Source organism: Myotis nattereri (genome assembly GCF_964212035.1).
Source record: "Myotis nattereri genome assembly, chromosome: Y".
Classification (NCBI taxonomy): domain Eukaryota; kingdom Metazoa; phylum Chordata; class Mammalia; order Chiroptera; family Vespertilionidae; genus Myotis; species Myotis nattereri.
The window spans coordinates 511,889-535,291 of record NC_138094.1 but is presented as its reverse complement, the minus strand read 5'-3'; the positions used below and the strand labels follow the sequence as shown (position 1 = coordinate 535,291).

Sequence of the window (23,403 nt, the reverse complement as noted above, 5' to 3'; positions counted from 1 at the left end):
TCACACGTCGAGGGGACGACGCTCAGGACCGATGCCCGCAGCGCTGAGGTGCTGGGGCCACGCCAGGCCCACGGGGTCCCCCTGTCCGCTCTCCAGGGGCCGCACCTCCTCCACCGACAGGATCTCCTCTGCTTCCTGCAGGCTCGGCCGCCGGCTGACCTGGTCCCAGGCGACCTGAGAGAGAGGACGGAGCCCGCCCAGTCCAGGCCGCCGGCCCGAGCCCACGGTTCTCCCAGCGAGAAATGAGCAGGAGCCCGGCCGGTGTGGCTCAGTGGTTAGAGCGTCGGCCGGCGGACCGAAGGGTCCCGGGTTCGATTCCCGGTCAAGGGCATGTACCTGGGTTGCAGACACATCCCCATTGGGGGGCATGCAGGAGGCAGCTGATCGATGTTTCTCTCTCATCGATGTTTCTAACTCTCTATCCCTCTCCCTTCCTCTCTGTAAAAAATCAATAAAATATATTTAAAAAAAATAAATACATAAAAATTTAAAAAATTAAAAATAATTCTTTAATTTTCCTTGTGATTTCTATTTTAATCCATTTTTTTAAAAAATTGATCTCAGAGAGGAAGGGAGAGGGAGAGAGAGAAACATCCATGATGAGAGAGAATCATGGACCGGCCGCCTCCTGCACGCCCCCGACTGGGGATGGAGCCCGCAACCCCGGGCCTGTGCCCCTGACCGGGAATCGAACCCGGGACCTCCAGGTTCATAGGTCGACACTCTATCCATGGAGCCACACTGGCTGGGCAGATCCCATTTCTGTGGAACGTTCCAGAACGTGCAAATCTCTGGGTACCATGTCCCCAGCCACGCCCAACCTCCAGGGCCACCCGACCCCATGCCTGTTGTCCCCCCGGATCCGGCTGCCCGTGGACACACTTACCTCCGGGAAGGCCTCACTGGTGCCCGCCATCTCCCTTTTCACCTGGGGCACCCGAGGGAATAGCTTCTGTCTCAGGGAGAACCTGGGGGTGCGGGGGGGGGGGCGGAGGGAGGAAGAGAAATCGTGAGGGACCCGCTGGCTCAGGGTCTGACCCCAGAGGCACCCGGCTCTTCCCCGATCAACCCAGCGGCCAGATTCAGGGCATGTGGCCTGGACGCCATCCACCCGGGACTCACACTTCCTGCCAAATGGGGAAGGGGATGGGGGACACAGATGGTGGGGAGCTGCCCCCGCGCCCCCCAAAAGCTACTATAGATAGACACTTGCTTTGCTGTTGTCTCTTTGCAAAAAACAGATCTTTGGGGACAGAATGTGGCTTCAGGTCCCAGACAAGGATGCCTTGGGCCTGTTTCAACAGCCGGAGGGTTGAGGTCTCAGCCGTGCCAGGGGGTTCGACTGGGGCGGCAGATCCGGCTCCATTAAAAAATATATATTTTAAAAAATTTGATTTCAGAGAAAAAGGGAGAGAGAGAGAGAGAGAGAGAGAGAGAGAGAGAGAGAGAGAGAGAGAGAAACATCCGTGAGGAGAGAGAATCACGGATCGGCCACCTCCTTCACGCCCCCTACTGGTTGGGGATGGAGCCCGCAACCCTGGGCATGTGCCCTTGACCGGGAATCGAACCCGTGACCACCTGGTTCATAGGTCGACGCTCAACCACCGAGCCACACCGGCTGGGCTGACCTTGAATTTTGTTTATTTATTTTTTTTGTCAATCCTCACCCGGGCACATTTTCCCATTGATGTTTAGAGAGAGTGGAAGAGAGAGGGAAAGAGAGAGAAAAATTTCGATGTGAGAGAAACACATCGATGGGTTCCCTCTTGCACATGCCCCGACCAGGGCCCAGCTTGGGCCAGGGAGGAGCCTGAACCCCTAGGCCTGTGTCCTTGACCGGGAATCGAACCCAGGACCCTTCAGTCTGCAGGCCGACGCTCTATCCACTGTACCACACCAGCCAGGGCCCAGAGCGTCACATTTTTGAGTTTTTTGGGTGTTTGTTTTGTTGGTCAGTGGGGGTAGGGATGGGGGGCGTGGGGAGGGGGGAGTTACCTCGTGCAGAGAAACATGAGGATGGTGATGACCAAAGCGGCCATCCCCACCACCATCCCCAAAAGGGCACCAGGGAAGCCGCCGACATCCTGGTCTGGGAGGCCTGTGGGGGGGGGGGGGCGGGGAGGAGAAGAGGGGGGGGTCAGAGGGGACCCCAGTCTGTTTCACACACATCCCTCCTTCCCCATCGAATTAGCTGACAAATATGAGGTGAGAGAGTGTGGTCAGAGGAAGAAGGGCAGAGGGGACCCCAGTGAGCCCAGGAACACGGACAGTGGACAATATCTCCTTCTTGGGGTCCTGTATCCACCCCTTCTCACTGTCACCCCACACCCCGCCCCCCTCGTTGTCTCCACGCCTAGCTCACAAGACTGAACGTGCCCAGCACCAGCTCTTTTTTTTCTCATAGACAATAAAAAAATGAATGTCTAAGTGTGAAATGTGCAGGGACACGGCCAAAGGAGTGAGTGTGTGAGTGTGAAATGGGCAGGGACAAGGCCAAAGGAGTGAGTGTGTGAAATGGGCAGGGACAAGGCCAAAGGAGTGAGTGTGTGAAATGGGCAGGGACAAGGCCAAAGGGATGAGTGTGTGAGTGTGAAATGGGCAGGGACACGGCCAAAGGGATGAGTGTGTGAGTGTGAAATGGGCAGGGACAAGGCCAAAGGAGTGAGTGTGTGAGTGTGAAATGTGCAGGGACAAGGCCAAAGGAGTGAGTGTGTGAAATGGGCAGGGACAAGGCCAAAGGAGTGAGTGTGTGAAATGGGCAGGGACAAGGCCAAAGGAGTGAGTGTGTGAAATGTGCAGGGACAAGGCCAAGGGAATGAATGTCTAAGTGTGAATTTAGAGACCATACCCGGTGTGCCCCCCAAATGGATCCCAAAGGATGGCTGGGCCCAGGCAAACAGGGATCCCCACCCTGTGAGGTTTTTGTTGTTGTTTTGTTGTTGTTGTTGTTTTTTGTTGTTTTTAGTTGTTGTTTTTTGTTGTTGTTGTTTTTAGTTGTTTTTGTTGCTGTTGTTTTTAGTTGTTTTTTTTCTGTTGTTGTTTGTTCGTTTTTGCCAGTTCTATGGGGCCAGCCTATTAGGAGGCTGTGCAAGGGATGCTGAAAACTGCATCGCCCTGTGCTTATGGGGCCGGCCTGTGGGACCACAGCGCCCCCTGCTGCCGCAGAGGAGGGGTGCATGATGGGCACCCACAGGCAAGAGAGCAGACAGGCTGACCTCTGGGGGTGACATCCTAAGATTGGAGGTGGCCGGCAGCTGGGGTCCGTACAGACCCAGCCCAATGGGGTTGAGAATAAGGTGACAAAGAAGGCCTCATGGCCCCTGTCGTTGAGTCAAGGAGGGACCCTCTTATGGGGTGACCCCAGAAATATGGCTGTGGGTACAGTGGGTCAGTGTAGGATACAGACAGAGGGTAGGTTAATGCCGAGAGCGGGAAAGACCAACCTGGGTCCCCTATGCTGGGAGGGGTCTGTTATGGGTTCATGGACCCCATCAAAAAACATGATGTGTGAGTATTCTTCTTCTTCTTCTTCTTTTTTTTTTTGGTTATTCCTGACCCTAACATATTCTCCCATTGATTTTTAAAAATATATATATATATATTATTTTTATTGATTTCAGAGAGGAAGGGAGAGGGAGAGAGAGAAACATCCATGGTGAGCGAGAATCGTGGATTGGCTGCCTCCTGCATGCCCCCTACTGGGGATCGAGCCTGCAACCCAGGAGTGTGCCCTTGACTGGGAATCGAATCCCGGACCCTTCACTCCACAGGCCGGTGCTCTATCCACTGAGCCACACCGGCCAGGGCAAGATATTTCTATCTCTCTCTCCCTCTCCCTTCCTCTCTGAAATCAATAAAAAAAATATTTTTTTTTAAGAAAGAGAAAGACACGGGGTGTCTGAAGACGGGATGGAGTGAAGGTTTGGAGCCGAGGCCATCCTGGGTCAGGGGGACCTCCCTCCAGGGACAGGGTCCTTGTTAGACACAGAAGAGGAGACGCAGACACAGGGGAGCAGCCACGTGGAGATGGAGGGAGGCAGAGGCAGAGGCGGGGGGGGGGGGGAGGGAGGCAGCCACTAGCCCTGGGGACACCCTGATCCCAGATGTCTGGCCTCCAGGATGGAGAGAGGGGAGGCAGGCGGCCACCAGCCCTGGAGACACCCTGATCTCAGACGTCTGGTCTCCAGGATGGAGAGAGGGGAGGCAGGCGGCCACCAGCCCCGGAGACACCCTGATCTCAGATGTCTGGTCTCCAGGATGGAGAGAGGGAAGGCAGACGGCCACCAGCCCTGGAGACACCCTGATCTCAGACGTCTGGTCTCCAGGATGGAGAGAGGGGAGGCCGCACTCCCGGGGACCACACTCACCGAAACGCAAGATGGGGGTCCAGTCACTCCACAGCTCACTGTGCACGAACCTCACTCTCGCCCGGACGGTGTGCCCAGCTCTCATGGACGAACTGGGCACCAGGTACACGTTCTCCTCGCTGCCTCTTAGGAAAACCTTTCGGAGAATCAAGGACCTGCTGTGAGCTCCGTGGGGGGCAAGGCCCCACCGAATGGGGTGAGGGAGGGTGCGGGAATCCATTCCCAGGTCCCAGATGAGCAGGATTTTGGGGGATATTGTGCCTCTCGCTACAGCTTGAACTAAACACGTTTAGGAGTCCAGCTGGTGTTGCTCAGTGGTTGAGCATCAACCTATGAACCAGGAAGTCAGGGTTCGATTCCCGGTCAGGGCACATGCCCGGGTTGCAAGCTCGATCCCCAGTAGGGGGCGTACAGGAGGCAGCTGATGCATGATTCTCTCTCCTCATGGATGTTTCTCTCCCTCTCTCCCTTTCTTTCTCTCTGAAATCAATAAAAATCTTACATAATAAAAGCCTAATATGCTAAGTGTCTGGTTGATCGGTTGTCCGATCAACCAATCAAAGAGCAATATGCTAATGATATGCTAAGGCCGCTCAACTGCGCGCTATGACGTGCACTGACCACCAGGGGGCAGACAGTCAAATGGCCAACCAGTCGCTATGACGTGCACTGACCACCAGAGGACAGACGCTCTGACCAGTAGGTGAGCTTGCTGCTGGGGTCCGGCCGATTGGGACTGAGCGAGACGGGCCGGACATGCCCTGGAGCCCTCCCGCGGTCCCTCCCCGGCTGGCCAACCTCCCATGTCCCTCCCCGGCCCCGATAGTGCACCTGTGGGGGTCCCTCAGCCTGGCATGCACCCTCTTGCCATCCGGGACCCCCCGGGGGATGTCGGAGAGCTGGTTTCGGCCTCATCCCACAGTCCAGGCCCAGGGACCCCATTGGTGCACGAATTCGTGCACCGGGGCCTCTAGCATATTTTTAATAAAAGGGAAAAGATACTTACAGAGTCTTGCTTGGAGGAACTGCCCTGGAAAACCATAGCAAATGGGAAAGATGGTTAGTGGCTGAGTTCTCAATAACGGAATTAAAGGCAGGAGTCCACCCAGAACCTCAGCATTAGTCTGAAGATTAATTTAAGCTGAAAATATTTGGGATTTAATAGATGAGGGAAAAACGCCTTATGGGCCCTGGCTAGTGTGGCTCAGGGGTTGAGCATTAACCTATGAACCAGGAGGTCAGGGTTCGATTCCCGGTCAAGGGCACATGCCTGGGATGTGTGCTCGATTCCCCAGTAGGGGGCGTATAGGAGGCGGCCGATCCATGATTCTCTCTCTTCATTGATGTTTCTCTCTCTCTCTCTCTCTCTCTCTCTCTCTCTCTCTCTCTCTGACTTTCCCTTTCTCTCTGAAATCAATATATATATATATATATATTTTTTTTTAAGTGCTTGTGTAAAAGAAAAAAGAAATTAATGGCTGGCCCTCTTATGGCCAAACAGCTCCGTGGATCACAGATTCTATTGGTGAGGATTCGACTCCAAATGGGAGAGATGGAGGGGACCCTGTGGGTGACCGTTGCCCTTGGCTTGCGCCCTCACCTCTCGCTGGACGTCCAGTTCGTAAACGAAGATGCTACTCGAGGCCTCAAACCGCAGCCTGGGGTTGTCCCACTCGATCACGTGATGGGATCCGTTGCCGCCGATCGTGAGGTTGGCCGGGGGGTCAAACTTTTCTAAGAAAGAAAACAAACAAACAAAAAAACCCAAAAAATCAAAACACAGAACACAACCAACTCAACACGGTCCGAGGCTGACGAGGTGACTCGATGGGACGTAGAGAAACGGATTGTAAGAGTCACTTGTCTGGTTTTATTATTATTATTATTTTTACTAGAGGCTCGGTGCACAGAATTCGTGCACCAGGTAGGGCCCCCAGGCCTCCTAGCGATCAGGGTTGATTGCGGGGAGACGATACCCCCCTCTTGGTTTCTCCTCCAAGGAGCTCGTCTGGATTGACCGCATTAGGGGACGTGTCCGGGTGCCCCCAGGGCTGGTCTGGGCCCTCCGGCTGCCGGCCAGGACTTTCTCTCTGGCTGTCGACCGGTGCCACCCTTCGTTCCGCGCCGCCCCCTGCTGGTCAGCGCACATCGTAGCGAGTCATTGAACTCCTGGTCTCCTGGTCGAACTCCGAAGGGGACAATTTGCATGATTAGGCTTTTATATACATAGATTTTTTTCTTTTTTTTTTCTTTTTTCTTTTTCTTTCTTTCTTTTTCTTCATTTTTTATTCTTTTTCCTTTTTCCTTTTTTCTTTTTTTATATACATAAATTTTTAAAAATATATTTTTATTGATTTCAGAGAGGAAGGGAGAGGGAGAGAGAGAAACATCCATGATGAGAGAGAATCATGGACCAGCCGCCTCCTGCACGCCCCCCACTGGGGATCGAGCCCGCAACCCGGGTACATGCCCCTGACTGGGAATCGAACCCGGGACACTTCAGTCCACAGGCCGACGCTCTATCCACTGAGCCACACCGGCTGGGGCTCATGTGTGACATCTTTTACGTGTGACGCCCACCTTGAGGCAGGGTCGTGACCTCCCTAACTCCCCTTCTACATCTCAATCTCCCTGACTCTGAGTCTGGGTCCCGGATGGTGGTCAGACTGGCCCTGGGGGCACCACGACACGTCCCCTAACGCAGTCAATCCAGACGAACTCCTTGGGAGAGAAACCAGGAGGGGTGATATTGTCTCACCCAGCGGTTCTCAACCTGTGGGTCGCGACCCCTTTGGTGGTCGAATGACCCTTTCACAGGGGTCGCCTAAGACCCTCCTGCACATCAGATATTTCCATGACGATTCATGACAGCAGCAACATGACAGCGATAACGTAGCAACGAAAATAATGTTATGGTTGGGGGTCCCCACAATGTGAGGAGCTGTATTCAAGGGTCGCGGCCTTAGGAAGGTTGAGAACCATTGATATAGATAGATATAGATATAGATATAGATATAGATATATGATATAGATATAGAAATATGATATAGATATAGATATAGATATATGATATAGATATAGATATACATATATGATATAGATATAGATATATGATATAGATATAGATATAGATATAGATATAGATATATTATATAGATATAGATATAGATATAGATGTAGATATATGATATAGATATAGATACAGATATAGATATATAGATAGATATAGATATATATAAGATATAGATAGATATAGATAGAGAGATAGAGATATAGACATATAGATAGATATAGATATAGCTATAGATGTAGATTAGATATAGATATAGATAGATATAGATTATAGATAGATAGATAGATATAGGTGATAGATGATAGATAGATAGATAGATTGATAGATAGATAGATTGATAGATATAGGTGATAGATGATAGATAGATAGATAGATTTATAGATAGATAGATTGATCGATAGATTGATAGATATAGGTGATAGATGATAGATATAGATAGAAAGATAGATAGATAGATAGAACTGTATTGAAAGGGCCAGAGGTTGAGAACCACCGCTCTCACCGATCATGATGCCTTTAAACGGGGCGAAGTCCGTAAACTCGATGGCCGCCTCCTTGCTGGTTCCGTTCACCAAGAAGAAGTAGGTGTCCGTGAGCTGGGACCCCACGAGCTCATCGAATCGACAGCCCACGCGTGTCCCCGAGTCAGGCACGTAACGCGGACACTCCACCGCGTCCTCATGCCTGGAATTTCCAAAGGAGGAGGTTCCAGGGTCAGGCAGAGAGGGGATCCTGTTAGGGGTCCATCATGGAGACCCCAACATCTGCTCCCCCCTCCCACTCCCCCCCATTTCCACACTGAAAACTCTCCGAAAACAGGCAAGAAGTCTGGCCGGTGTGGCTCAGTGGTGGAGCGTCAACCTGTGAACCAGGAGGTCTGGGTTCGATTCCCGGTCAGAGTCACAATGCCCTCCATCGCCAGCAGGGGGCGAGCAGGAGGCAGCCGATCCGTGATTCTCTCTCTCTCTCTCTCTCTCTCTCTCTCTCTCTCTCTCTCTGAAATCAATGGGAAAAAATATATATATTTATAAAAAGGGACAGAATAGGGACCCATTTCTTTCATGGCATAAACCCGACACCCCCATGGAATGCGTGTCCCAGGGAGTCGCAAAGCGATTGTCAAAGCAGGAAGAAATCTCACCGATTTCATTTTTTAAGACATATTCACTTTCATTTTTCTTCATTTTTTTATTGGCATACTCTTCAATCATTTCATCTGTTTCTTTGCCTCCCGAGCACATGAACAAAAAGTTGCGACCGGCAACAATGCAAATATTCCAATCACTTGCAAATTGTCATTTTATTTTTATTGGTTTTAAATACGTTTTTATTGATTTCAGGGAGGGAGGGAGAGGGAGAAACATCCATGATGAGAGAGAATCATGGACCAGCTGCCTCCTGCACGCCCCCCACTGGGGATCAAGCCCGCAACCTGGGCCTGTGCCCTTGACCGGGAATCGAACCCAGGACCCTTCAGTCCGCAGGCTGATGCTCTATCCACTGAGCCACACATGCCAGGGCGCAAATGCTCAGGACATTTTAACTTTTAGAGAGAGAGAGAGGAAGGGAGAGAGAGAAACATCGATGTGTTGTTCTACTTATTTAGGCATTCTTTGGATGATTCTTTCTGTTTTAAAATATATATACTAGAGGCTCAGTGCATGAAATTCATGCACAGGGTGAGGGTCCCTCAGACCAGCCTGCACCCTCTCCAATCTGGGACCCCTCAGGGGATGTCCAACTGCAAGGATAGGGCCTAAACCGGCAGTCGGACATCCCTCTCGCATCCAGGACGGCTGGCTCCTAACCACTCACCTGTCTGCCGGCCTGATCGCCCCTAAGTGCCTTCCCCTGCCGGCCTGATCACCCCTAACTGCCCTCCCCTGCCAGCCTGATCGCCCCTAACTGCTCTCCCCTGCCATCCTGATCGCCCCCAACTGCCCTCCCCTGCCGGCCTGATCGCCCCTAACTGCCCTCCCCTGCCGGCCTGATCGCCCCTAACTGGCCCCCCCGCCGGCCTGATCGCCCCTAACTGCCCTCCCCTGCCGGCCTGATCGCCCCCAACTGCCCTCCCCTGCCGGCCTGATCGCCCCTAACTGCCCTCCCCTGCCGGCCTGATCGCCCCTAACTGCCCTCCCCTGCCGGCCTGATCGCCCCTAACTGCCCTCCCCTGCCGGCCTAATCACCCCTAACTGCCCTCCCCTGCCGGCCTGATCGCCCCTAACTGCTCTTCCCTGCCGGCCTGATCGCCCCTAATTACCTCTGCCTCAGCCCCCACCACCGTGGCTTTGTCCGGAAGGATGTCCAAAAGACGTCCAGTCTCATTAGCATATTACCCTTTTATTATATAGATAGAGGTATTTTTTATTGCAGAGAGAGGAAGGGAGAGGGAGAGAGAGAAACATCCATGATGAGAGAGAATCATGGACCGGCCGCCTCCTGCACGCCCCCCAGCTGGGGATCGAGTGCATAACACAGACATGTGCCCTTGACCGGGAATCGAACCTGGGACCATCTGGTTCATCGCTCGATGCTCTATCCACTGAGCCACACCGGCCAGGACCACCTGTGACGTCAGGGACCCCCCGGTAGGTCTCCGATGCCTGGCCGGTCCCCGGCTCACCTGGAGGTCCAGCCGTACAGGTGATACTGGACGTCGGCGGGGGCGGCCGGGCCCGGGTTCCAGCTACAATTCATGTGGCGCAGGTTGTAAATGAGGCAGGAGAAGTTCACGGCCCCGGATCCTTCCAGGCCTGGGAGGGTGGAAAACAAGGAAAAAAATCCTTAAAAAGGAGTCATCTGTGAAACTTTCCACCCATAAAGAATTCTTTTTTAAATTATATTTTTATGGATTTCAGAGAGGAAGGGAGAGAGAGAGAAATATCCATGAGGAGAGAGAATCATGGACCGGCCGCCTCCTGCCCGCCCCCGACTGGGGTTGGAGCCCCCAACCCGGGCCTGTGCCCTTGACCGGGAATCGAACCCGGGACCCTTCCGTCCGCAGGCCGGCGCTCTACCCACTGAGCCACACCAGCCAGGACTAAAGAATTTATTAAAAATAAATCCTTACCGATCGACCACACCTCCAGCATCTCCAGCCCCTGGTCACGGAGCCTCTCTCGACCTTGGGGTCAATGCCGGTCACTGTAGGGACATTGGGGTCCCCCGCCGGGGGAGAGGGGGGCCTCACCTGGATTACGAAACTCCAGGACGGACTGGAACGGGGTCCCGTCCACCATCCCGTTGACAGTGAGCGTGGCCCCCCGGTGCAGGACGGCGTTGGGAAACCGGCAAAAGTAGGTGCCGTCTCCTTTGACCTACAAAAGGCACCGTCAAGGTCAAATATAGGACCTTTGCTTCGGACGACCTTGAACCTGTTTCCTGCTTATTCCTCTTAAATATATTATTTTTATGGATTTCAGAGATGAAAGGAGAGGAAGAGAGAGAGACATCCATGATGAGAGAGAATCATGGATCGGCCGCCTCCCGCACGCCCCCCACTGGGGATCGAGCCCACAACCAGGGCATGTGCCCTTGACCGGATTCGAACTCAGGACCCTTCAGTCTGCAGGCTGACGCTCTATCCAGTGAGCAACACCAGCCAGGGCCATGTGGTGGTATATTGGTGCCTGTTTTACAACCACCAAATGATCAGTTTCTGAAACCCAAATCCCCATTTCTTCATCCAGTCCAGCAGTTCTCAACCTGTGGGTCGCGACCCCTCTGGGAGGCGAACGACCCTTTCACAGGGGTCGCCTAAGACCGTCGGAAAACGCATCTATAATCACATATTGTTTTTGTTATTGATCACTATGCTTTCATGATGTTCAATGTGTAACATTGAAATTGGGGGTCCCCACAACATGAGGAACTGCATGAAAGGGTCGCAGTGTGAGGAAGGTTGAGAACCGCCCATAGTCCCTTCTCCACCATTTATTGCCTTTTTTAAAAATGTCACTTGTCTACGCTCCCTGGTCCGGCCTCTTCTTTTGTCTGTACACGTCTTCTCTGCGAAGCTTTGTGTAATGTCAAAATTAAACCTAATTTAACCCCGCGGTAGACTTTTTCTCCCTTTCACCTCTCTTTTGTCAGTTTAATTTGCATGCCCCCGTCACGGAACCTAAGAGGATGGAGGACATGTTTTTCTTTCCTTTCCTTTCCTTTCCTTTTCTTTTCTTTTCTTTTCTTTTCTTTTCTTTTCTTTTCTTTTCTTTTCTTTTCTTTCCTTTCCTTTCCTTTCCTTTCCTTTTCTTTTCTTTTCTTTTCTTTCCTTTCCTTTCCTTTCCTTTTCTTTTCTTTTCTTTTCTTTTCTTTTCTTTTCTTTTCTTTTCTTTTCTTTTCTTTTCTTTTCTTTCCAGCGAGAGCAGTAAGCGTGGGGATCTAAAGAGGCGTTTCTCAAGGGAAATTCAAGATGTACACAGAGCAGAGCCATGGGGCTCGAACCCAGAACCCTCACCCGTGGGCGTTGCCTGGTGGAGGAGCTGGGCGGGGTGTCGACTTTGCATTCTTGCTCGGTCACGTTTCTCCGGTATTTCCAGGTCAGCGTCTTCCTCCCGGGGTCCAGCTCCAAGTGTACCACGGGGGACCCGTCCTGCTTCGTGGTCCCTGAGACAAAACAAACACATAAAAACACAATGAGTTCGTGTGTCCCCTCTGACACGCGTGTCTTAGGTTCGCCGTCACTGGCGTAGACCCAGGTCGCCGGCACCGGCCCAGGTGTGGCCCACCCCACCCCACCCCTGGGACCTCGCCGGCACCTGCCCAGGTGTGGCCCACCCCACCCCACCCCTGGGACCTCGCCGGCACCTGCCCAGGTGTGGCCCACCCCACCCCACCCCGGGGACCTCGCCGGGACCTACCCAGGTGTGCGTCCTCACGGTGTGCAAAGCTGAGGAGCACCAGGAGGCCGGCCAAGTCCAGCAGAAGCGCCATCCCAGACCCACGGCGGCACCTGCTGGCCAAAGAGGAGGCAGCCCCAGGTCAGAGGTCACATTTCCCCCCTCCCTCTCTCTTTTTAAAATTAGATTTTTATTGATTTCAGAGAAGAAGGGAGAGGGAGAAACATCCATGAAGAGAGAGAATCATGGACCGGCCGCCTCCTGCATGCCTCCCACTGGGGATGGAGCCCACAACCTGGGCATGTGCCCTTGGCCGGGAATCGAACCCAGGACCCTTCAGCCCGCAGGCCGATGCTCTATCCACTGAGCAACACCAGCCAGCAGTCTCTCTCTCTCTCTTTTTAATACATATTTTTATTGATGTTAGAGAGGAAGACTCCATACATATATATCCTATAGAATAAAAGTCTAATATGTTAAGTGTCCTGTTGATCGGTCAGCCGTTCAACCAATCAAAGCGTCATATGCTAATGATATGCGAAGGCCGCTCAACTGCTCGCTATGACGTGCACTGACCACCAGGGGGCAGACAGTCGATGGGTCGACCAGTCGCTGTGATGTGCACTGACCACCAGGGGGCAGACAGTCGGCCGGTCGACCAGTCGCTATGACGTGCACTGACCACCAGGGGGCAGACAGTCGACGGGTCGACCAGTCGCTGTGACGTGCACTGACCACCAGGGGGCAGACAGTCGACCGGTCGAGCAGTCGCTATGACGTGCACTGACCACCAGGGGGCAGACAGTCGACCGGTCGACCAGTCGCTGTGACGTGCACTGACCACCAGGGGGCAGACGCTCTGACCGGTAGGTGAGCTTGCTGCTGGGGTCTGGCCGATCGGGACTGAGCGAGATGGGTCGGACACACCCTGGAGCCCCCCTATGGTCCCTCCCGGCGCCCATCGTGCACCCGTGGGGTCCCTCGGCCTGGCCTGCACCCTCTCGCCATCCGGGACCCCTCGGGGGATGTCGGGGAGCCGGTGTCAGCCCGATCCCGCAGGCCAGGCTAAGGGACCCCAATGGTGCATGAATTCGTGCACCGGGCCTTATCTATATATAAATAAATTCTAAGCAAAGAGAAGGTTTTTTGAGCTTCAAGCTGCAGAAGGACCGTTCTGGGACGGGGAGGGGAGGAAATCTGTGGGTCACAGGCGCGTCTGGCTCCGGCGATAAGGCTTCTGGGGGGATAAGATCTCTCCCTCTGAGAGCAGCTCGATCCCTCGTACAGAGAATTCGTGACCGATGGAAATTTCCTGCCTTGGCCAGTGTGGCTCAGTGGCTAGAGCGACGGCCTGCCGACGGAAGGGTCCCGGGTTCGAGTCCCCTCAAGGGCATGCCCCCGGGATTGCGGGCTCCACCCCCCCACCCCCCTGGTCCCAGTTGTGTCTCGAGTAGGAGGCCACCCATCCATGGGTCTCTCTCTCATCGACGTTTCTCTCTCTCTCTCTCTCTCTCTCTCTCTCTCTCTCTCTCTCTCTTAAAATCAATGGAAAATTATTCTAAGATGAGGTTTAGCAACAACCACACCAAAACACACCCATGCAAATGTCCTTTATGCAAATGTCATTTATGCAAATGCCCTTTATGCAAATGTCCAAGTTTGCTTTGCAAAAAGTGGGACTGTCTGCATTTAAAAATATGTTTTTAAATATATTTTATTGATTTTTTTTACAGAGAGGAAGGGAGAGGGACAGAGAGAAACATCGATTGGCTGCCTCCCGCACGCCCCCCACTGGGGATGTGCCCGCCACCCAGGCCCATGCCCTTGACCGGGAATCGAACCCAGGGCCCTTCGGTCTGCAGGCTGACGCTCTACCCACTGAGCCACACTGGCCGGGCTACCTTCACCTTATTGTTTCAAACACCCTGTCCCCCCCAAGCCCCCCAAAACCCCATCACCGCCCCAGAGATGAGAAACGTCAACTTACAGGCCTGTCCCCTCGAGGTGGGTCTCTATGTTTCCAAGACGCTGGCTTCCTGGGCTGAAACTGGGCAATTTTGGGCAATACTCGCCCCTCCAGTCCCCCCTAAACCAAGGCCCCCAGGGGTACCCCCCGGCTGTTGTCCTGGGGGCAGCTGGCAGAATTGGGGCGGCAGCAAGAAGTAGCAAGAACCCCGTCTCTCTCTCCTCCCTCTGTTAAAGAATTCTCTGCGAGGTCCGGTTTTGCACAAAATCTCAAACTCCTATCGCCCGAGCCCCCCCCGCCCTCTGGGAGGCCCGACCTGGGTTATCGTCTTATCGGGAGGAAAGGATGTGGCCCCAGGGCTGTCCGTCTCCAGCCCCACTTCTGCTTTTTATATTCATTTTTAAAAATATATATATTAATTATTATTAATTTATTTATATATGTTATTTTAAAATTTTTTATATATATATCAGTATATATATTTATTAATTCTATTCTATTTTTTAAAAATATATATCGATTTTTATTAATTTATATATATTATTTTTTAAAATTTTTATATACATAAATATATATATTTATTAATTCTATTCTATTTTTTAAAAAATATATATCAATTTTTATATATTATTTTTTAAAATTTTTATATATATAAGTACATATATTTATTAATTCTATTCTATTTTTTTAAAAAATGTATATTATCAATTTTTATTAATTTATATATATATTATTTTTTAAAATTTTTATATATATAAATATATATTTATTAATTCTATTGTATTTTTTAAATATATATATCAATTTTTATTAATTTATATATATTATTTTTTAAAATTTATATATATATACATATATATTTATTAATTCTATTCTATTTTTAAAAAATATATATATATCAATTTTTATTAATTTATATGTATATTATTTTTTAAAATTTTTATATATATACATATATACTTATTAATTCTATTCTATTTTAAAAATATATATATATGTTTATTGATTTCAGAGAGGAAGGGAGAGGGAGAGAGAGAGAGAGAGAAATATCAATGAGGAGGAGAGAGAATCATCGATCAGCTGCCTCCTGCACGCCCCCCACTGGGGATGGAACCCGCAACCCGGGCCTGTGCCCTTGACCGGGAATCGAACCCGGGACCCTTCAGTCTGCCGGGCGACGCTCTAACCACTGAGCCACACCGGCCGGGGCTGCAGCCCGACTTTTTCATCTTCATCTTGGGGTGCCCGTATCTGTCGCCCCGTCCGGCTGGTCTGCTCGGCGAGCGGGGACTGTTGTGCGCGTCAGGTTCTCCGAGACGTTGTAGGAGGTTCTGGTTCTGGTCCCGCGTTCCCATGGCCCCAACCCCCCCTCCCCCCCGCAGCAGGTGGGAAGCGCCCCAAAATGTCCCTTCATGGTGAGGGGCTCATGGCTCTCTCGGGTCCTGTGAAGGGTCTGTTCTTGGGTGGGACCATGAGCCTTTATTTTATTATATTTTATTATTTTATTAATTCTGTTCTATTATTTTATTTTATTCTATTCTATTCTATTTATTTTATTATTTTATTTTTTAATTAATTCTATTCTATTTTATTGTTTTGTTTTACTTATTCTATTCTATTTTATTTATTTTATTCTGTTCTATTTTATCTTTTTTATTTCATTTATTCTATTCTATTTATTCTATTCTATTCTATCTATTCTATTCTATTTTATTAGTTTATTTTATTTATTCTATTCCATATTCTTTATTTTATTCTTTTCTTTCTTTATTTCATTTATTCTATTCTATTCTATTTTATTATTTTATTTTACTTATTCTATTCAATTTTATTTTATTTATTTATTGTATTTTATTTATTTCATTTATTCTATCCTATCCTATCCTATCCTATCCTATCCTATCCTATCCTATCCTATCCTATCCTATTCTATTCTATTATCTTCTATTCTGTTCTATTCTATACTGGTGGCCCAGTGCACAAAATTCATGCACTTGGGAGGGAGGTCTCTCAGCCCGGATTGCTAGAGGGTGCAGGCCAGGCCGAGGAACCCACGGGTGCACGACCGGGGCCGGGGAGGGACTGCGGGAGGGCTCCAGGGCGTGTCCGGCCCGTCTCCCTCAGTCCCGATCGGCCGGACCCCAGCAGCAAGGGAACCTACCGTTCGGAACATCTGCCCCCTGGTGGTCAGTGCACGTCATAGCGACTGGTCGACCGGTCGACTGTCTGCCCCCTGGTGGTCAGTGCACGTCATAGCGACTGGTCGACCCGTCGACTGTCTGCCCCCTGGTGGTCAGTGCACGTCATAGCGACTGGTCGACCCGTCGAATGTCTGCCCCCTGGTGGTCAGTGCACGTCATAGCAACTGGCCGACCCATCGAATGTCTGCCCCCTGGTGGTCAGTGCATGTCACAGCGACTGGTTGAGCAGCCTTCGCAGATCATTAGCATATTTCGCTTTGATTGGCTGGACGGCCGACAGGACCTCAGCACACTTAGCATATGAGGCTTTCTTTTACAGAGGTCGAGGGACCCGGTGCATGAATTCGTGCACAATGAAAGGAAATTAATTAGAAGAAATATGTTCATATCGCCATCCGCCCTCTCTCTACAATAGAAGTGATGGCCGAATTCTCGATCGACAATGACAGATCGGGACACACGCGTGTGGCTGGCGACAGCGAGAGCTTTGTATGTACCGTGCATGCGGGAGTCAACTACGCCTTTTATTTTATTTTATTTTATTTTATTTATTAAAAATGTACTTTATTGATTTCTTACAGAGAGGAAGGGAGAGGGACAGAGAGTTAGAAACATTGATGAGAGAGACACATCGACCAGCTGCCTCCTGCACGCCCCCTACTGGGGATGTGCCCGCAACCCAGGTCCATGCCCTTGACTGGGAATCGAACCCGGGACCCTTCAGTCCGCAGGCTGACGTTCTATCCACTGAGCCACACCGGTCAGGGCGGGGATATTTCTTTAAAAATTAATTTCATTTTTCGTTAATGGTCATCCGAGGGAATTCTTGTATTTTTAAAAAAGTTATTTAATTTTTTTTTGTTCAACCTCACGCGAGAATATTTTATTTGTTTAATTATTTAATTTATCTTTTTAATCCTCACCTGGGAAGTTTCCATTTTTTGTAATTCACTCAATTTTTTTTGTTAATCCTCATCTGAGGATACTCTTGTTTTATTATTATTATTATGAAACTTATTTTATTTTTTGATAATCCTCACCCGAGGATATTTTTATTTTATTTTAATTTGCTTAATCCTCACCTGAGGATGTTTTATTTTTTAAAAATTAATTTTTATTTTTGTTAATGCTCATCGGAGAGTAATCTTGCATTTTTTAAAAATTTATTTTATGTTTTTGTTAAACCTCTGCTTAAACCTGAGGATATTTTTGGTGTGTGTTTTTTTCAATTTATTTTGTGTCAATTCCCACCCCAGGTTAAAATTTAAAAAATATACACAATAAAATAAAAAAAATAGGAAATACAAATTTAAAAAAAAAATAATAAAATAAATAATGAATTAATAAAACAATAAGATTTTAATGAACTCTTAATGATTTTAAAAACATTTTATGATTCTCGGTCGATGCAAAATACGCCCGTTCGGAGAAAGATAAATATCGCAGGATCTCAGTCATTTGCGGAATCTAGTCAACAACATACACCGATGAACAAAAATAGATCCGGGGACAGAAGAGGCATCGATCAGACCATCAAACTATTGGACACAGACGACGGGGGGCGAGGGCATGATTACGGGGTTTGGGGGGTGATGGGGGGATAAGGACCCAAATGTAATACCTTAATCAATCACGAAAAAAATTTAAAAAAATAATAAAAAATAAAAAAGTTTATCTTAGTTGTCGAAAGGTATTACAGAGCTTCTTACCCCAAAGCCTCTCCTCGCACCCCACCCCACCCCTCCCCGGCCTCCACCACACGATTGTCTATATGCCCAGGGAATACGCATCCACATGCATACAAGTTCCCTCCTTTCATCAACATTTCTCTCCCACTCCCTTCCTCTCCGTCTAAAAAAATCAATAAAAAAATATTTTTAAATTAAAAATATAAACATCCGTTGAGAAAAACATATCTTCGGGCGACGACGCACAAAAAGAAACAATCCGACAACAATACCAATAAAAAAAACACCCCAAAAAACACCCCAAAACAAAACAAAACAAAAATTCCTCAAAGATCCCAAAAGGACACGGGAGCTGGAGGCCTCTGAGATTCACACCTTGGCCGTGGACTCTCCAACTTCTTCCACGGAAAAGATCTCCTCGATGTCCCCTTTCCCGGCGGCTGGGGTAAATTTCTCCCAGATGATCTGGGAAGAGAAAAAAAATAAAAATAAAAAAATAAATGAGGGTTTCGGGTCTGCAGGATTCCCCGTTTGCTGGTGGGGTGGGGATTGTAGATAGAAACGCCAAACAGATCTACGTGGGACGTGCAAAGGTCCTGGGGCAGGTGGGAGCTTGGACAGGAAAATGGGGGAAGTGGTTCAGCCTGGTTCCCCATGAGGCGAACAGGATGCTGGGGGTTCCCGGAAACCAGGGATCAGGAATGGGGGGTGGGCCCAGGATGTGGGCTCAGGATAATGACCCAAGAGATGTCCATGTCACTGATGGGGTGAGCGAGCCGGGAGCTGGTTGCTATGAGGACAGTGGAGAGACATGGTCCCGGCCACAGGGAGAGTGGCCCCTGAGGGGGTCCCTTATGGGGTGGGGTCTACCCATTATTGTCACCCTCCCTTCTGGCACCTCCTCCTGGGGGTCAGGTCAGTCTCCCTACTGTCTGTGTGTCTCTCAGTCTCTCAAGACCTGACCCCTGACCCCAAAGCAAGGCCACTGAGCTGGACACAGCATTTCAGCCACATCCCTGTAGCCCCTTTCAAGGGGTCACCCAAGCAGGAGATGGTGGGACATTTGCAGGGTCCCTGGACACCCCCACTTTCCACCCTGGATCACCCCCTTCCCCAGACGAACCTCATCATCGGTGAGATAGTCATTGTTCACTTTATCTTTGACGCGAGGAACGGGCACCCCAACAAACCTAGTGAGACCAAAAAAAAAAAAAAAGTGTGAAGCATGAACCCAGGTGGTGGAGTTCCCCCTAGATGTCCAAGGAGACTTTCCCTGTCAATCAGAAGTGACTGGCGGTTTCCCTGTCCAATGAGATGGCGACGGAGGCCTTCCCTGTCCAATCAGAGCTGAGCAACTATATCCCTTTCCCCTCCCACCAGCAGCATTTTGGCAGCCAGAACAATGTCATTGAAACAATCACACAAGGATCCATTCAACTTACACAAAACAGAATCTAGAAGGCACTGGAGGAATCCAGTGTGGGGACCACGGGGGGGGGGGGCCTTTCTAGAACCTTCACTCTGACCCTCGGAGGCAGGGATGGGCGTGGGGAGTCCAGGGTCCTCGGTGATAAAGGCTGGGGGCTCATAAGACCCATGTCCCTCCTTCCCCCCAAACTTCTGCACATGTGGCCCAGCCTCCGTTTTGTGACTTATTTATTATTCTTTGTTCTGTTTCTTTCTTTCTTTTTTTATTTTTGTGTGAGATATTTATTATTATTAAATTAATAACATCTGGGCGCACTGTTAGCCAGACTTGAATTTACTAAATTTTAAATATATATATATATATATATATATATATATATATATATATATATATATATATATATATTAGAGCAGTGGGCGGCAAACGCATTAGTCAACAGAGCCAAATATCCACAGGACAATGATTGAAATTTCCTTGGAGAGCCAAATTTTTTAAACTTAAACTCTATAGGCAGGTACATTGTTATTAACTTAATGAGGGGACTCCTCAGGCTTAGGAAGAGCCACACTCAAGGGGCCAAAGAGCCGCTTGTGGCTCACGAGCCACACTTTGCCGACCATGGGACTAGAGGCCTGGTGCATGAAATTGGTACATGGGAGGGGGGTGTGTCCCTCAGCTCAGCCTGCACCCTCTCCAATCTGGGATCCCTTGGGGGATGTCTGACTGCCGGTTTAGGCCTGATCCTGCAGTGGGATTGGGCCTAAACCGGCAGTCGGACATCCCCCTCGCAATCCGGAACTGCTGGCTCCTAACCACTCACCTGCCTGCCTGCCTGATTGCCCCAACTGCTCCCCCACCTGCCAGATCACCCCTAACCACTCACCTGCCTGCCTGCCTGATTGCCCCAACTGCTCCCCCACCTGCCAGATCACCCCTAACCACTCACCTGCCTGCCTGCCTGATTGCCCCAACTGCTCCCCCACCTGCCAGATCACCCCTAACCACTCACCTGCCTGCCTGCCTGATTGCCCCAACTGCTCCCCCACCTGCCAGATCACCCCTAACCACTCACCTGCCTGCCTGCCTGATTGCCCCAACTGCTCCCCCACCTGCGAGATTGCCCCAATCACCTCTGCCTGATTGCCCCTAACCACTCTGCCTGCCTGATCACCCCTAACCACCTCTGCCTGCCTGATCACCCCTAACCACTCTGCCTGTCTGATCGCCCCTAACAACTCTGCCTGCCTGATCGCCCCTAACCACTCTGCCTGCCTGATCACCCCTAACCCCTCTGCCTGCCTGATCACCCCTAACCACTCTGCCTCCCTGATCGCCCCTAACCCCTCTGCCTGCCTGATCGCCCCTAACCCCTCTGCCTGCCTGATCGCCCCTAACCACTCTGCCTGCCTGATCGCCCCTAACCACTCTGCCTGCCTGATCGCCCCCTAACCCCTCTGCCTGCCTGATCGCCCCTAACCCCTCTGCCTGCCTGATCGCCCCTAACCACTCTGCCTGCCTGATCGCCCCTAACCACTCTGCCTGCCTGATCACCCCTAACCCCTCTGCCTGCCTGATCGCCTCTAACCATCTCTGCCTGCCTGATCGCCCCTAACCACCTCTGCCTGCCTGATCGCCCCTAACCACTCTGCCTGCCTGATCGCCCCTAACCACTTCTGCCTGCCTGATCGCCCCTAACCCCTCTGCCTGCCTGATCGCCCCTAACCACTCTGCCTGCCTGATCACCCCTAACCACTCTGCCTCCCTGATCACCCCTAACCACTCTGCCTGCCTGATCGCCTCTAACCACTCTGCCTGCCTGATCGCCCCTAACCCCTCTGCCTGCCTGATCGCCCCTAACCCCTCTGCCTGCCTGATCGCCCCTAACCCCTCTGCCTGCCTGATTACCCCTAACCACTCTGCCTGCCTGATCGCCCCTAACCACTCTGCCTCCCTGATCGCCCCTAACCCCTCTGCCTGCCTGATCGCCCCTAACCCCTCTGCCTGCCTGATCGCCCCTAACCACTCTGCCTGCCTGATCGCCCCTAACCCCTCTGCCTGCCTGATCGCCCCTAACCACCTCTGCCTGCCTGATCGCCCCTAACCCCTCTGCCTGCCTGATTACCCCTAACCACTCTGCCTGCCTGATCGCCCCTAACCACTCTGCCTGCTGATCGCCCCTAACCACTGTGCCTGCCTGATCACCCCTAACCACTCTGCCTGCCTGATCGCCCCTAACTGCTCCCCTGCCTGCCTGATCGCCCCTAACCACTCTGCCTGCCTGATCACCCCTAACCCCTCTGCCTGCCTGATCGCCTCTAACCATCTCTGCCTGCCTGATCGCCCCTAACCACCTCTGCCTGCCTGATCGCCCCTAACCACTCTGCCTGCCTGATCGCCCCTAACCACTTCTGCCTGCCTGATCGCCCCTAACCCCTCTGCCTGCCTGATTACCCCTAACCACTCTGCCTGCCTGATCACCCCTAACCACTCTGCCTCCCTGATCACCCCTAACCACTCTGCCTGCCTGATCGCCTCTAACCACTCTGCCTGCCTGATCGCCCCTAACCCCTCTGCCTGCCTGATCGCCCCTAACCCCTCTGCCTGCCTGATCGCCCCTAACCCCTCTGCCTGCCTGATTACCCCTAACCACTCTGCCTGCCTGATCGCCCCTAACCACTCTGCCTCCCTGATCGCCCCTAACCCCTCTGCCTGCCTGATCGCCCCTAACCCCTCTGCCTGCCTGATCGCCCCTAACCACTCTGCCTGCCTGATCGCCCCTAACCCCTCTGCCTGCCTGATCGCCCCTAACCACCTCTGCCTGCCTGATCGCCCCTAACCCCTCTGCCTGCCTGATTACCCCTAACCACTCTGCCTGCCTGATCGCCCCTAACCACTCTGCCTGCTGATCGCCCCTAACCACTGTGCCTGCCTGATCACCCCTAACCACTCTGCCTGCCTGATCGCCCCTAACTGCTCCCCTGCCTGCCTGATCGCCCCTAACCACTCTGCCTGCCTGATCACCCCTAACCCCTCTGCCTGCCTGATCGCCTCTAACCATCTCTGCCTGCCTGATCGCCCCTAACCACTCTGCCTGCCTGATCGCCCCTAACCACCTCTGCCTGCCTGATCGCCCCTAACCACTTCTGCCTGCCTGATCGCCCCTAACCACTCTGCCTGCCTGATCGCCCCTAACCACCTCTGCCTGCCTGATCGCCCCTAACCCCTCTGCCTGCCTGATCGCCCCTAACCCCTCTGCCTGCCTGATCACCCCTAACCACTCTGCCTGCTGATCGCCCCTAACCACTGTGCCTGCCTGATCACCCCTAACCATCTCTGCCTGCCTGATCGCCCCTAACCACCTCTGCCTGCCTGATCGCCCCTAACCACTTCTGCCTGCCTGATCGCCCCTAACCACTCTGCCTGCCTGATCGCCTCTAACCACCTCTGCCTGCCTGATCGCCCCTAACCCCTCTGCCTGCCTGATTACCCCTAACCACTCTGCCTGCCTGATCGCCCCTAACCCCTCTGCCTGCCTGATTACCCCTAACCACTCTGCCTGCCTGATCGCCCCTAACCCCTCTGCCTGCCTGATCGCCCCTAACCCCTCTGCCTGCCTGATCGCCCCTAACCACTCTGCCTGCCTGATCGCCCCTAACCACCTCTGCCTGCCTGATCGCCCCTAACCCCTCTGCCTGCCTGATTACCCCTAACCACTCTGCCTGCCTGATCGCCCCTAACCACTCTGCCTGCTGATCGCCCCTAACCACTGTGCCTGCCTGATCACCCCTAACCACTCTGCCTGCCTGATCGCCCCTAACTGCTCCCCTGCCTGCCTGATCGC

The 23,403-nt window shown here is 51.4% G+C and overlaps 2 protein-coding genes across 2 annotated transcripts in view; both read right to left on the bottom strand.

Moving 5' to 3' along the window:
* On the bottom strand, window positions 1-12,372 carry LOC308512231 (granulocyte-macrophage colony-stimulating factor receptor subunit alpha-like; the record flags this gene model as incomplete). Its single annotated transcript, XM_081082030.1, has 11 exons — window positions 1-174; window positions 887-968; window positions 1,996-2,098; window positions 4,368-4,503; window positions 5,968-6,096; window positions 7,917-8,124; window positions 10,064-10,193; window positions 10,511-10,564; window positions 10,631-10,757; window positions 11,897-12,045; window positions 12,300-12,372. The coding sequence occupies 11 exons, from the start codon at window positions 12,370-12,372 to the stop codon at window positions 1-3; spliced, it is 1,365 nt and encodes a 454-aa protein (XP_080938156.1).
* A 5,410-nt stretch (window positions 12,373-17,782) lies between these two features.
* Window positions 17,783-23,403, bottom strand: part of LOC308512182 (granulocyte-macrophage colony-stimulating factor receptor subunit alpha-like) — a 19,983-nt gene continuing 14,362 nt past the window's right edge. Inside the window, exons 10-11 of the mRNA XM_081081988.1 lie at window positions 19,257-19,323; window positions 17,783-18,598 (exon numbers count right to left, since the gene is read on the bottom strand). Coding sequence (XP_080938114.1) covers window positions 18,503-18,598; window positions 19,257-19,323 — 163 coding nt within the window. The 3' untranslated portion in view covers window positions 17,783-18,502. The remainder of the gene's footprint in view (window positions 18,599-19,256; window positions 19,324-23,403) is intronic.